A 15,695-nucleotide genomic window follows, 5' to 3' on the forward strand; every position below is an offset into this window, starting at 1 on the left:
TTATAAGAACAAAGGTCTAAATAAAGTTTTAAAATAGAAAAGGAAAACAAAGAAATCTTTCTATTCCCGGCGAAAGCAACTCTTTTAATCTAAAATTTGACTCTAACTCTAATTTACTAAAAATGAGAAAAATTTCAGTTAATCTCTTGTGCTCTAGGGTCTATAAACTAGCGTGAATTTAACAAAGTTTTCCCTAAAAATTCAATGTGAAATAATTAATTGCAGATTTTTTCAAAGAAATTTATTCTTGTTATTTTATTAACATAATTTAGGAAAATCCGAATAGTTCATTAATGGAAAATATTATAAGTTTAAAATAATCTATTAATAATTGGAAAAATAATTTTAATACATATTTAATTAATGCAAATAATATCTATTGATATTAATAATAAATTTATTATATTTTTAACATTAATGTTAAAAATATATAAATATATAATATTGCAATTTTATTTAAATATTTAATTAATATATATGTTACAGTCAAAACGCTTAACCGGCCAAAGCTACTTTTAACTGACAAAATCAATCAAAAAATACTTTTGATCGCAGGCTTTCGTCAATAGTACTTTTGAATAAGTCATTTTTGATTTTGAGGAAGATACAAAAAACAAAAAATTACATTTGCAAATCGAACAATTTTAAGTTTAACCGCTTAGGAACAACAGAAAGCGTGCAATGAATTTTTCACTTTCGTCAATAGTACTTTTGAATAAGTCATTTTTGATTTTGAGGAAGTTACAAAAAACAAAAAATTACATTTGCAAATCGAACAATTTTAAGTTTAACCGCTTAGGAACAACAGAAAGCGTGCAATGAATTTTTTTCCCATAGAACTGATATTTTGACTGTTATTAAATCACAAAACTACTTTACAAGAACAAGCCGTGGATAGAATCTGGTGCGACCCTTGACGTCCACCCAAATAACTTCCCAGCATAATAAAAAGTTAAAAAAAATTTTTTTTTAAATAAAAACTCGATCGAATGTTATGAAATTCTTTTCAGATCATATTGGCGTTAATACGCTTCGATCGGCACCTCAACGAATTACTCCAGATTATTGTTATGTCATAATTCACCATCAAAATTAAAAATATATATTTTTATATTTGTGTCCTCACTACCATACTCGTGCATCCTTAATTAGTCGGGCACAACGGGTTTTATTTGTTTTCAATAATTTATTAAGGTTTTAATTTTAATTTAAATATTGTTTTTTTTTAATTTCCACCGACTAGTTTTGGAGAAATCAATGAAAACATATCCTCCATCTACCGTTTTCCCATAAAACCAATGTTAAATATGCCCACTTTTGAAGTCATTTATTTATATAAATAATTGGACCAAGCTATTTATTTAATATTGCCTTGGTGCTCGTACATCCTTAATTTTTGTAATCCCTCAAAAGCATTTATAGAGTAGATAGTTATACTACCTGAAAATTTCCATTCATGTTTACTTTAAAATATTACCACTGAAAATTTATTTTTACAATCCGCATACCTTTTATATCAATGTAAAACTAAAAAAGTTTGAGAAATGACGTATGGGTTAATGATTTGACTTTGAATTTAAAACGGATTTGGAAAACAGAATCGAGAATCTGATGTACCTACATAGCCTTTTGTTTAAAGTATTTCCAGCATCGTATTTGCAGTTCCTATGCTAAAACTTTGGTAAAACCCACTTTTCCACAGAATTTAACGAATTTTTTTTCACTGACTAAGAATAGGGATTATTATTAAATTCTAAAGTTTCTCGAAAAGAAAACGAAGTGGTGCTATTTTTTCTATTCTAAAAACATTCTTTCAATTCTTCTACTTCTTTTTTCAATTCTGTCGAGGGAATTTTTAAAAATCGTAAAAAATAACTGAGAGGGCAGTGAGTTTTACATGCTTTGACCCTCGCGATCTAAACGATCAAAAATCCTGCAACTACGGGATCTCACAGCTTACATTATTCTGAGTCTCTGAAAAAAAGGCCTATCTGTCGACATGTTCTTTTATGCTGAAAATACCTTAATAGTCTGCTTCGCTCTAAAATATATAAGAATCCTGACGCCATACAACATTTTTGTTTCAATTCGGGATTTTGAATCATTAGTATAAATGGTGCAAAAGTCCAATTTACGTAGCAAAAAAAATCGTTATTTTTGAAGTTAAAGCGAATGATAATATAAATGTATTTTGCAGGGATTCCAACATTTTCGGAGTTTTCGGGCTTATGACCAATCAATTAGTCATCAAAAGCATTAGCTTTTCCAATAACATTCCTTACATTTAATATCAGTATTACCTTGTACATAAATAATTTAATATACCTATAATATTAACTAGGATACATAAATACCTCTGCACAAGACTAATTAATTGTATTGTTTTTTTTTTTTATTATAATTAATCATAATAAATATAATGAACATAATTTTATAATTATAATGAACATAACATAATTTTATTAATATAATTATTTCAAAATTAATAATTAATTAACGACCAAATTCACAACTATATCTGCTAAATTACACAATTGAATTCTAATCTTATTAAATTAAAGGATTTCGATAAAAAGGTGGGTATTAGACTTAGAAAAAATTCATAGGGCAGGAGCTGCGTTACCTAAGCGAATTCCCTCAGAGATTGGGGAAAATAACACATTTTAAAAAAAATCGAATATTGCATTTTTAATTATTCAAGAATTTTTATTTCCAAATCTAAGCGTTTAGTGAAAAAATCACAAGAGTATTTTTTTGCTTAAAACTGATCGAAAAATAGAAAAATATTTTTAATTTTGAAAACATTTGTACCTTGCGCATCCCCCCACCCCTTGTTTATCGGTCAATTTTTCCCATTAACGAACTTGACCTTTCAAATACAAAATCTCTTCTTGATACCGCTTTTAACAGCTTTTATTAGAAGTATTCTTTTATTATAAAATATTTATTAAATATACAAACCAATACAGACCAATTTTTTAATGCTATAAAATGCACAGTTCGATTGAATTGCAAACAATTGAAGGAAAACGTGGAAAATCGTTGATTTTTCCGAAATCACCCTCTTTTTTTAGGCATTTCAAATTAACATAGGTGGCGACATTGCTACCTCCAAAACTTATAAACAGTAAATCATATGAAATTTCATCTAATTTGATAGAAGTAATAGTGGGACTATACGCAGTTTGAAACCGAAACTGTGCGTTTATACTTAGTGACTGCTACACTTAGTCTTTATTCAGACGACTATCGGACACGCTTGCTTAAAGCGAGTAAGGTTCTAAAACGAACGTATCCTACATAGAAAACTATACAGAACCCACCATAATTAAATCTACGTTACCCATTGACTGACCGGCATACTTTGTTTACGCATAGCATAATAATCAATTTCCTTGACATAATAGTCAATTCAATTGACAAAATTGTAATACGGCAATTGCCTATGGCCTTATTTAATATTTCCTTCGGAAAAATGGCACGTTGGTACATAAAGGTTCGCCATCCCTGATATAAAGGTATAATAGGTACAAAAAATACAGACCGGATCATTTTTTAGTAGGCATAAAAATTATTTGGCGAACCCATTGTTATCTTTGTTACCTTTTCTTAATGGTGCAATTTAAAAAAAATTACAATTTTGTGTAATTAAACATAAATTATTTACCAAAACCACGAATATACTTAAGAATCCTTGATTCAGTTTATCATTATGACAAAATTATATGCTCATCACATCCATAATTAAATATCCATAATTATAGTTTAAATATTCAATGATCGCTATCAATAGTAATAAATAAATTATATGTAGGGCTTTTGGAATACAGTTTAATAACTTGCTGATTTAATTGATTATTATGTTTAAATTTTACTACAAGCTATAACTAGGTATCTACTAATCGGGAAATTATAAATTTTGAAAGAAGGATTAAAGTTTTTGAACATTCAAATATTAAATTATTAATTTAAAAAAAAAAAAAAGAAATAAGTTCTAATAAAATAAAGATATTTTCTACAATTTTGCATATATCGATTTTCATGACAAAATTCGCGTTTTTTATTTTTTCATTTTTTTGACCACACTCCAAACAAGTTTGTTGAAATATTTGAATACATACCACCATTAAATTATCAATTTGTCCGGTTTTTACATTCCATACTACACTAATTATAAAATTATAAAAAAAACTTTTATAACTAGTGTGCTATGGAATGGTAAAAACAGGAAAAATTAATAATTTAATATTTTATGTATTCAAATATTTCAATAAACTTGTAATAATTTTGAGTACAGATCAAAATAATGAAAAACTTAAAAATGCGAATTTTGTCATGAAAATCGGTATAACATGTATAAAAAATATTCTCAGCAACTTTTTCAAATAGTTTTTATGATATCTCTAACTTTCTCTGACGTTTGGCAAACTATTAAAAATCGGCCCTATTTGTCAATTTGTATTAAGCTGAGTTTAAAGTTCTAATTTCGGTTAGGTATCTTAAAAAATATGACTCATTACCCTGTATGACAAAATTTCGAATCGATATTCCTATAAATAACGAAAATATGAGAGTTTCTTCATCTTAAATGCGACACACTGTATATTATAAGTTGCAAAATATACAACAACAAAAATTAAAAATTCTCAAAAATTTACAGAAAGAAAGACATTTAGAAAGTTATTCTGAACCTCCTTACCGAAAGCCCCCCCCCCTCCAAGACCATATCTACCACAATTTTTTTTAAATCTTTGCATTGTGGATATCTCAAAACGTAGACATAATTAAAATAAACAAAAATTTATTTCCATTTTCCGGACAAAGTCATAAACTTTCTATCAGATAGATATAATAATAACATAAATATAAAATAGTTAATTATTGATTAGTGTGTGATAAGGTTCGGTTATATGAAGCGTTACATGATATAGATATCAACAAAAAAAAAGAATTATAAAAATTTGAAAAAAACGGAAACTTTGGTAATGAACTTGGATGGTGGCTCGTTTGTTTTGTATATGATGATGTATGAATAATTACACAAAAATGGTGTACAGAAAAATGTATATATAGTTCGCATTTAAATAAATATTTTTATTAAAATCATTGTCGAGTGATTAGATGTTTAAAAGTACCTTTCCATAAAAGGTACATTTGTTAAGTGTTGAAAATTTTTACGTGTATTCTCACATCGACAAAAAAAAACTTTTTTTTTTAAATCATGGCTTCAAATAATTTAGCAATGATCACGTTTTCTTTAACTATTTTTTCATCAATTGTTGCAATCGCGTGGGCTTGTGTAAGTACAGACTATTAATTATTTTGTTTTGTTTTTTTATTTTTATTTATATATTTTGAAGAAAAAAACTTGTAGTAAACAAAATACGCGACAAAAATTATAAATATAAAATTAATGTTAAAAAACTAAAACCAAAACTACCGATTAAACAATTCATTGAATAAACATTTTTTGAAAAAAAAAAACCGCCGAAAAATTTACAAAAAAGTAAAAAATTAAATTTTAGTTAAGTACCGAATTAAATCAATAATTTCCTTTGGAGCAATTATACGATTTGAAGTCGACGCGGATGAATCAATTTTTTAGCTGAAGATATGATTAGTAATTATTGATTTGAGTCGGTACTTTATAAAAATTATTTTTTACTTTTTTTGTTGGTTCCTCGGTTCTATTTTTTGCAAAAAATTTTTATTTTATAATACACAACTCAACATGAAAATCTGTGAGTGACCAATAAATGACCCATATTTTCACACGCTTAGGATAAGAATTTTTTTCCCAAATTAATATGGGACCAACTTCGAGGTATATACTACCCAAAAAAAAAAATTATCAAAATCGGACTATTCTGTAAAAAGTTAAACTGGTCATACATTAAAAAAAATATATACGCTTCGACTTGAGAACCTCATCTGTTGTCTGTTGTTTTTTCAATTCGCTAGTTTAGCGTGAAAGCGTAACAAACAAACAAACAAACATTCTTACTTTCACATTTATAATATATAGGGATGTTAAAAACGCAAATTTTTATATATGTTAAACAACTCAAATCTAAAAATTTAACACTGTAAGGGGTACTAAAAAATTTACTTGCTTATAAAGGGCATTAATAAGAATGTTTATGTACGATTTGACGATGATTCTAGGAAAACGTGATTTTTTGAGAACGTCCTTAAACAAAAAACTACTTTTGTGTATCTTAACACAACGCTTAGCTTTCGAAATAAAAATTGTGAAAATCCAAATGATATTTTTGTATATCTCAGCTATGGACAAACATGTCACGGAAGGAATTTTTTAAAATTTATCAAAGAACCGCAAGCGACTTTTAATAAGATACTTATCTTTAAATGTAAACAAAAACTCCAAACAAATTAGACACTTAATTAAAAATTGACGGAAATTTTATTCCTTAATATGGCAATATTTAGACAATTAAGGCCTAAATCTTCTTGAATTTTTAAATTGTTGTACCTACTACATAAAAAAATTTGCGATAAAATTCAAAGTACCAGGGAGATAGTGCCAAATACCTACCAGTAATAGGTCGCAATCGACCTATTACTGGTACCTATTTAGAGAAATTAATGTTACCGATTTAGATTTATGTGAACATGCTCATTAATCTATTATTAATTAATTAATAATAATTTTTGCAAATCTTTTTGTTCGGTATTTGAAAATAAAATACAAAAATTCCAATTTTAGTCAAAACCATTTTTAGCATCATAAAATAATCTTATAATCAAATATACAGTATGGCCAACGATAATTTCCACAAATAATTTTCATAAAAAGTTTCGAGGAAAACCTGTTGGCATTTAACAGTAATTAAAAGCTTTTTTTCTATATTTTATTATCCTTAGCACTTTCTTAAGTAATTTTAAGGGAAGTGGTCAATAGTGTGTGGATAACTAAACATATAGGGTTTTTTTTTCGAGCAACTCCGAATAAATTTTCTAAATAGCAATAATGTTAAATTATGAGATTCTTTTTTTAATACTAAAAAATGTAACGGAAAAAACTTTCAAGGTCTATTTTATGGGATTTTTGTAAATGGCTATTAATAAAGTCGGATATATTCTTAGTAATATAATTCAGTTTTTTATTTATATTTTTAACCGGTTTTTAATATATTATTATTGTTTAAACCAGAATTATTCATGCAACAATTTATGTGCAATTATTAGTTAATAATTATTTTTCAAGCTTACTTTTCAAAATAATTAATTTATATCAAAATAATTATGTTCTACAGATAGGGTTATACTTTTGCATAAGAATAAATTATCACTAGATTCTTTATTTCCAATCTTAAAACGAAACACTCATGTGAGTAAGTTAAAGTAGTCCGGCTGTTGTGTAGTCAACTAGGCAATTTGTATGACGTAAATGTAATAAAATGCTCTAAAAATATCGTAAAAGCGTCAAAACCAAAGTTTTTTGTTGTTGTTGCATAAACAGAATCTTACAATACCACGCAACTACAAAAATATATAATATATTGTGTGCAAGTGATGCTTATAAATTAGATAATATAGATATCACTCTTCAATCATCAATAATCTAACTGTTGTCGTCTCTGTTCATCAAATGATGGATCTTCGATGAACTCATAATTAAATTTAAATGTTTTTATATTATCGACAAATTATATTTCTATGGTATTATTATAAAAAACAAAATTGTCTAATTATTTAAACAGTTTTTTATCACACTCTCTAGATTTTTTGATATAGAAATATCCAATTGAAAAGGACAACCTATATGATTCATCATTTTTTCAGCCAACTTTGAACGATAAAATAATAATAGAAAGCCCGATGACCTAGGTATTTTTTGTGATTTTTTGAAACTTTGTTAATCAAAAAATGTATTTACTAAGTTTTATTGAAATCCCTAGTACTATCCAATTATTAAAGCTCAACGCTAAAACAAAAGATTTGGCAATCCTACCTGTATCCTATATATTCCAAAATTATACGAAACTAAAAACAGACTAAACAAATTTCAAGATGCATATTTATTATTTATGCATTTCCTTAAATCAATCATCATAATTTTTAACCGTCATACTATAATTAATAAATTATTTTTCAAAACAAAAAATCGAAACACGTGCGATCATTAGTCGCACTTGCTTTACCTGCTGGACAATTATTATCTAATTAATTTCTTTTAATTATTTAATTATAACATATTTATTGTAACTAAAATAAACTATGTAACTAAATTAGTTTTGCACGCAAAGATAAACAATCTGAAGAGTACTTAATATGATTAAAGAAGGTCGGGGTCGAACAGGAAACGTTGAAAAGGAAATTAAAATACTGACGAACTGTGACTGCATTAATTTTCTTTGTAACGTTTAAAAACTATGTTAAGTACCATTAATACCTATATTTGCAGAGAAAGTGAAATTTTTAATAGAAGTTTATCCTTCAAATTATAAAAAGAATTTTATTATGCATGACAAAATATTAAAGTTACTATTAACATAATTAAATGGTTTAATCTTATTTGTACATAATAATTTTAGAATAATAATAGATCGTTACTTATCCACTGACTAAGCAATTAGATTCCATCGAAGCTAGTTCGATAATTGGATGACAAGGGAAAAAGTATAAAATACATAATTTAAAACAAAGTCGCTTTCCCCTGTCTTTCCCTATGTTCCCATGTATGCTTAGATCATTAAAACTACGCAACGGATTTTGAGGCGGTTTTTTCTAATAGAGAGAGTGATTTAAGAGGAAGGTTTTTGTATACAAAAGGAGAGTAAGTGACGGCATATGAAGTGAAGGTTAAAACACAATAATCTTTGTATTATAAAATTGAAGTTGCCCAGCGAAGCGGGTAGTTCACAGCTAGTATTATATACACAAAAATTTCGTGTAACATGTTTGTTCGGGATAAATTACGAAACTACTAAACCGATTTTGGTCAAATTTCGTAACTATCTGTAATTTGGTCCAACTTAAAAGATAGGATAGTTTTGTAGCCCCGACCTGTCAAGGGGAAGGGGACAGAGGGATGTAATTTTGAATAAAAAATCGTTATTTTTGTATTCACTACTTAACCGATTTTATAAATTTCTTCGCCATAGAATGCTACATTTTCAGCAAATAACATGGGTTATTAATGCGACCTTAGCATTCGGGTTCCACTAAAAAGTTAAATCCCATGAAATTGTGAACAAAAGGAGAGACAAATGAAGGCTTATTATTTCATATGCATATTATTTCTCCAGCCTGTATTTTCTTAACCACGCCAGATTTTCCTTATTCCTTTATCAAATTCCATGATTAACTTCTCATTTTAAAGCTTATCGTGCTGACTAATGACGAAAAATAGACTCACGATCTAAAGATGTACCACCTAGAAAAAACAGGCTATAGAAATAATATTAAGATTTAATTTTGTTTATTGTGTAATTTGTGTATCATATCTGTAAATAAAGTTGCCTATAAATAAAAAGAAAGTAAAATACTCTCTTATACATATATTATTTCTCTTGTGGACACTAGAGGTTTACAGAGTGACGCTAAGGATAATTTGCAATTTAATATTAATATATTTGCACGCATTAAAAATTTCCTTTTTCTATTTCTAGAATGGATACTCATTGAAAATAAATGAAATAAAAAGTTGTGGTGGTCCAGATCAAATTATTACACTATCCGATGATTTCACAGTTTGGATGGATGACGATTGTAATATCATAACCAAAGGTTGTGCCAAAGTTAAAGCTTTTAAAACCGCAGTTGTAAGTTTTTTTTTTTTAACAATAAATTATTAAAGTTTTTATTATAAATTGTATAATTTTCTAGGGAAAATATAAGGCTGTTAAAGCTCCATTACCTCCATTTGCTGGAGAAATAGATTTATGTGAGGCGGTTGTACAGTACGCAGATTTAGTGGATCCATTCTTTGAACTATTAGCATTACCAAAAAGATGTCCAGTTGATGACGTAAGTTATACCAATTTTCATTATAAATTTAATAGATTAATTATTTAAAAATTCTAGCTTTGAAAAGCGCGTTGTTTACAGAATCATTCTTTAGTTTTTTTTAATAACTCCAATTTTACACTAATTAAAAATCGAAACAGGGTCGGATTTAGGTCTTACCTACTCGTAGGTCTTATGCCCACCGATTACCGAGTCAAGACAGCTAAGATAATAATATTGTTTAAAAAAGTATGAAATCAATTATTTTAAGTTTGAACTTCCCCTTCGTTATCTAAATCGGCGTGCTTTCACTCAAAACAATAACCTCATTAGGTCAAAAATTATATTAAAGGTGAATACTTTTCCAGTCCATTACCATGGCACAGCACTTTGCGGTAGTCATTCGTCAGTAGACCTGAGATCATATATGATTTGAGGTTCTCCTAATTCCAAAGTCTACCCTAAGATTATTCAAAACCGAATAAATATGACTTGCACCTTTTAGCAAAAGAGAGCGAGTTACCAGAGTTTTAGAGGTCGTTATTTTTACTCAAAAAATTTATATATTCTGGTAAAGATTAACATAGATGGGCTTGGCTAGTATATGACTGGCACCGATATGAAAAAGTATAAAATTTAAAAAAAAATTAAATATTTTTCAGATGGATTACTGTTTAGATGGAACAAAGAAAGTGAGCATTGCCAAATACAAGAAGAAATTAAGCATGGCTGCTGGTAAAATTGATGTACAATTAAATGTTACGCACGATACTGGTGTCTCTTGTACGCATGTAAATTTAGAAATTATTCGACCTAAAAAAGGATAAATAATATCTAAATATTAATTAATAAATTGTATAAATGTGTACCTAGAATTATTATAAATAATTGTAAATAAAATATTACAATAATTGCAATTTAAAAAATTATTATTAAATCCAAAAATATTTTTGTAATCATTTTTTTCAGATCCTAAAATCGAAGAAATCGTAACTTTTTTCAAGGAATAAACCTTCTTAATAAATATTGTACACAATGGTATATTTAAAGGACAATTAATCATTTTAATTATTATACTTTTCTATTATTTTATGGACATGGTGTAAATTATTTTTCAATTTTTTATAGCATTTGAAAAATTAGATTTGCAATTACTCATTTAATAAAAAAATCCTTTGTTTATTGATAACTATGTCAAGTATTTAATTACTCAATTAAAGTAAAAATTACATTGAAAAAATCCTTCTATGATTAATTTAAAAGTACATAAACTCTAATTTATTACAATATATAATGACTCAAAATTATTTAAATATGTATAATTAAAAATATTTAATTATAATTTATTCACCATCAGATTTTTTCTTCATCTGTAATATTAAGATCGATGTGTTGATCATCGATCTCTTCATTATTTGATTATATTTGGTCAACGATTAATAATCTTAATTAACCTGCAGGATTAATTCATTAATAGGTTTTACTATGGTTAGCCCTCCCGCTAAACACCATAACTTTATTTCCATTATTTTGATCAAATAGAAAGCCTGCGGCCAGCTTGGGCCCTGGAACTCGCTGCACTCGCATGTATGTCCAAATCATCAATAGCTATATTTAATTATGCTTGGCCCCACATAGCCCGGTTGCTAAACATAAACTTTACTTCCATTTCTTGGCCAATTAGACGGCATTCAGCTTAGCTTTACTTTCGGAAGTAATGCTAGGCCATTTCATGAAAAAGCTAAAATATTAGAACGAACGCTGAGTGATCCCTAAATAGCACTACTACATGAACATAGCAATCTAAACAACCGGATTCTTGTGGGGATAACAACTTTCTAATTTCCGTAAAAATTTTAAATTTTCGTATATTTTTTTCTGTAAGCCTGATTTAAGGCTCAGTTGTATCGGAGATAAGGAGGAGGCGATTTAAATTTTCCTCTTCGTCTTCCAAAACCAGTTCGCAAAATCAGATTCCATCAATCGAATTTATTTTCGTAGAATGAATGAATCACAGAGAGGTCTTTATTTTAAACATGAAAGTATGGAAAAAATACTGGATTGATCTTTATCTAAGAGAACATATCTTCTTCCAACAAAGGGCCTTCATTCGATACCGCAGGGCTTATGCCTACGAGATTCTATGATATTCTAATAATGCATACAATCAACATTACATTAATGATATGATAGTTGCCGTAGTAATTGAAAAACGAAGTTTGCGTTTTTACATTTTGGTTCAATTTTTCTACATTGATATCTCAGTAATCAAATCACAATCTTAATAAATAATAAAGATTTAAACAAAAAATTATTTTAAAATTAGAGATTTTACATCTACGCTATTTACATCTAATAATAAGAAAAACGAAAAAAAAAACAATAATTTTAAAAAATCTATTAAAATATACAAATGCATTTCATCGTGTATACTGAATAAAAAATATCAATTGTTCAACTTTTAGTCAAAATTTTTGCGATATTAGTAAAATTAATCAAAGTCAAAATCGTACTAATAATTTTTTTAATACAAATAATATTAGCGCTCTTTTTTTAAATTGTGATTATTTATTACTGAATATAAAATTCCCTACACTCTTTATTTTTCATTGATATTGGTATTACTGATCTATGGTTCCTTTCTGTTAGCTTGGAGGTGTTTAACACGTTAGTTTTTCAAGTATGTGTCGAATAATGCTTTAGTTAATCTTAAATAATTCAATTCATCAAATAAAATTTTATTAAATAAATAGTTAAATTACATTCCTAAATACGCAAGTAATAAGTTCAGTTATATATTTTTATTAATATTTGTTTAATTTAATTTTGAAAAAACATGGTTAAACTCAAGACAGTTTGATGAATTCGATTATAATCAATATCATATGATCCAAAATGTTATTTTACTAAATATTTTTATTTTCAGAATGTTGATGCCCAAAAAAAATCGTGTCTCAATATATGAGTACCTCTTCAAAGAGGGAGTAATGGTAGCTAAAAAAGACTACCATGCCCCAAAACATCCTGAATTGGAATCAATTCCTAATCTTCAAGTAATTAAAGCTATGCAATCACTTAAATCAAGAGGATATGTTAAAGAACAATTTGCATGGAGACATTTTTACTGGTAAGCATTATATATTTTGTTTTCAATGATAATTTTTATTTAACATAATTCGGATCGAATTTTACTAACGTACCCTGTGTTTATGGGATATTTTGATTTTTAATTCAAAATGTCTTAATCCCCACAGGAAAATCAATTTTGAGATAACCTTATTTTTTTTTGCGGTTGTTAAATACAATTGACAGTTCTGGTTATTTTCATACAATTACACAAAGAAAAATTCTGTTTTTCTGAATAAATTTTTTGTGGCTTTTTATTAGCAAAATCATCATTTTGAAGTACTTTTTCAAAAATAGTGGAATACCCTATTCTAACTCTGGCTAAATTTTTGATTTTAGGTATTTAACAAATGAAGGTATTGAATATTTACGATCATATCTTCACTTACCACCAGAAATTGTTCCATCCACATTAAAACGGCAAACAAGACCAGACACAGCTAGACCACGACCTGCAGCTGGCCCACGAGCTGAATCAGGCCGACCTGCTGAGGATCGTACAGCATACCGACGTGTACCTGCTTCAGGACCTGCTGGTGGCGATAAGAAAGCTGATGTTGGTGCAGGAACCGGTGATTTAGAATTTGTAAGTATTATTTTCTTTATACTCCCAAGACAAATCAAATACCCTGTGTTTTTTGAGAGGTTTTGATTTTAGTTCAAAATATCTTGATGCACACAGGAAAATTAAATTTGAAGTACCCGTGTTGAATTGTTTAATTAATACAATAATCAACTCCGTTTACTATCATACATTTTTTATAATAAGGAAATTCAAAATTTTTGGCTAGAATGTATCAAAGTCTAATTTCGTAATTTTTTTTTTTTACAGAGAGGTGGATTCGGAAGAGGACGACCACAATAAGTATAATTATTTTTATTTGTAAAAAGATTTAAATAAAAAATTTGAAAAAAATAAAAGTTGTTTTTGTTAAAGAAATCCTGTTTCATCTACGTTAATATTATAAAGAGGGAAAATTTTTTGTTTGTAGTGGATAAACTCAAAAACTGTGAAACCAAGTTATATAATTTTTTCGGCTATAAAAAGCTATTATTATCTACTAGTAACGTGAGATGTATTTTTTATTTTTCGTGAAATTATATTGTCTGTTAGTAACGTGAGATGTAAGTTCCGCACCAAAAAATTAAAACTCATGAAATTGTGAACCAAAAGTGCGGCAAGGAACGTGAACACGATACTATTCTTTGTTTTTAAAGAAATTGTCCAACGAAGTGGGTGGGTGATTGATTAAATAATATCAAGGGGATGATACCTTCAGCAAACCAATATTGGAGCTATCATGTGGTAGTTGAATTATATTTCTATTTACTAAAAATTCGACAAGAATTTAGACGAATACATATGTATAAATATTTTTATAATCCTTGGTGTTCATTGGCGTAGAAAGGACGTGTAAGTAGTAAAACTTTCCACATTCTATACATGGAGGAATTCACGCTGACGATAAACCTTTTTCGCGTAAAGACAGTACTTAAAAATTTTCTCAGATGCTCCAACTACACATTAGTCAAGCAAATTCACATAAGATAAAAGCCTTTTTCATGTAAACCTTGTGTGGTAAAGCATTTACTGGCAAAATTGAGAGCGTCGAGTGATTCCATGGAGGATTCCCTTTTTTTATTGAAGAGAAAATTCTTTATAATTTACTATGCTTAGCAACCCGGTAAAAAATATTTCTAAGGTTTTACGTTAAAAAATAATTTAAATCCTTAGGCAGACCAACATATTTTAAAATGGTGTTATATTTCATAACTTTTTTGTCTTTTCTGTCTTCTAAGAATTTTTTTATCGAGTTTACATTTCTGAACTGACAACCCTTTTTTACTTCCGTTTAACGGGGGTTCCCCACAAACGCTGATATAATTAATTATTTCCAATAATTCTCTATAAATACAATCATATTTTTAGGGGATACCCTTGTATCCTATATTCCTACATGCGAAATTTTAGGGGAATCTTAAAAATATCAAATACTGGGTGCATAAACCTGCCATAGTTTAGTGGGCATCTCTATCCATGTTTATGTTTCATTTGGAGCTTACAAATATACATATACTCTCATGAACTTTTGTATACTTGTTCTATAAAACTAAAAAGTCAACGACTTGTTCATATGACTAACATATTAAGTGAATATTTTTAAACATTTCCAACAATAAGCTAGCTCATGACTTATTGTAAAGAGCGACGAACATTATTTTTGTCCGAAGCGGCAAAATAGTTAGATTGGTTCCTGGCTAGAGGAAAACGTTATCAATGTGAAGCCCTTTAAGGTCTTGGATCTCTATTAGCACATAGTGACTAACGAAGCGACAGTATAATCATCATTATATTATTCTATGAGTATAACAAAGAGTATTTAAAAAAAAAATTGGCAATATATTATTGGTATCTCCTTAATTGGTATAATATGATCCTATTGGATCCAATAATGACAACTCAAAATATTTTTTTTTTAATTTAAGTTGGAGATGAAAATAACTGCGTAACTACTATGCTCACGCCCCTCTAATTGGGATCTGACATATGGGCGGGGCTAAAAAAATATGGCTGACATAAAGTTGCAAATTTTAAA

The 15,695-nt window shown here is 28.0% G+C and overlaps 2 protein-coding genes across 4 annotated transcripts; both read left to right on the top strand.

Annotated features, from left to right (window-relative positions):
• Positions 1–5,105: 5,105 nt before the first annotated feature.
• On the top strand, positions 5,106–10,827 carry LOC123298453. 2 transcript variants are annotated; one of them, XM_044880454.1, is made up of 4 exons: positions 5,106–5,299; positions 9,636–9,788; positions 9,853–9,993; positions 10,686–10,827. In XM_044880454.1, the coding sequence occupies exons 1-4, from the start codon at positions 5,222–5,224 to the stop codon at positions 10,797–10,799; spliced, it is 486 nt and encodes a 161-aa protein (XP_044736389.1). In that variant the 5' UTR covers positions 5,106–5,221; the 3' UTR covers positions 10,800–10,827. The 2 variants fall into 2 exon arrangements, with proteins under 2 accessions (XP_044736389.1, XP_044736388.1); XM_044880453.1 differs by having other exon boundaries at positions 10,635–10,821.
• Positions 10,828–12,576: 1,749 nt separating this feature from the next.
• Positions 12,577–14,014, top strand: LOC123297488 (40S ribosomal protein S10-like). 2 transcript variants are annotated; one of them, XM_044879161.1, is made up of 4 exons: positions 12,577–12,652; positions 12,899–13,099; positions 13,438–13,684; positions 13,931–14,014. In XM_044879161.1, the coding sequence occupies exons 2-4, from the start codon at positions 12,900–12,902 to the stop codon at positions 13,961–13,963; spliced, it is 480 nt and encodes a 159-aa protein (XP_044735096.1). In that variant the 5' UTR covers positions 12,577–12,652; position 12,899; the 3' UTR covers positions 13,964–14,014. The 2 variants fall into 2 exon arrangements, with proteins under 2 accessions (XP_044735096.1, XP_044735097.1); XM_044879162.1 differs by having other exon boundaries at positions 12,634–12,750.
• The last annotated feature ends 1,681 nt before the right edge of the window (positions 14,015–15,695 follow it).

The sequence above is a fragment of the Chrysoperla carnea genome, chromosome 4 (genome assembly GCF_905475395.1).
Source record: "Chrysoperla carnea chromosome 4, inChrCarn1.1, whole genome shotgun sequence".
Lineage (NCBI taxonomy): Eukaryota > Metazoa > Arthropoda > Insecta > Neuroptera > Chrysopidae > Chrysoperla > Chrysoperla carnea.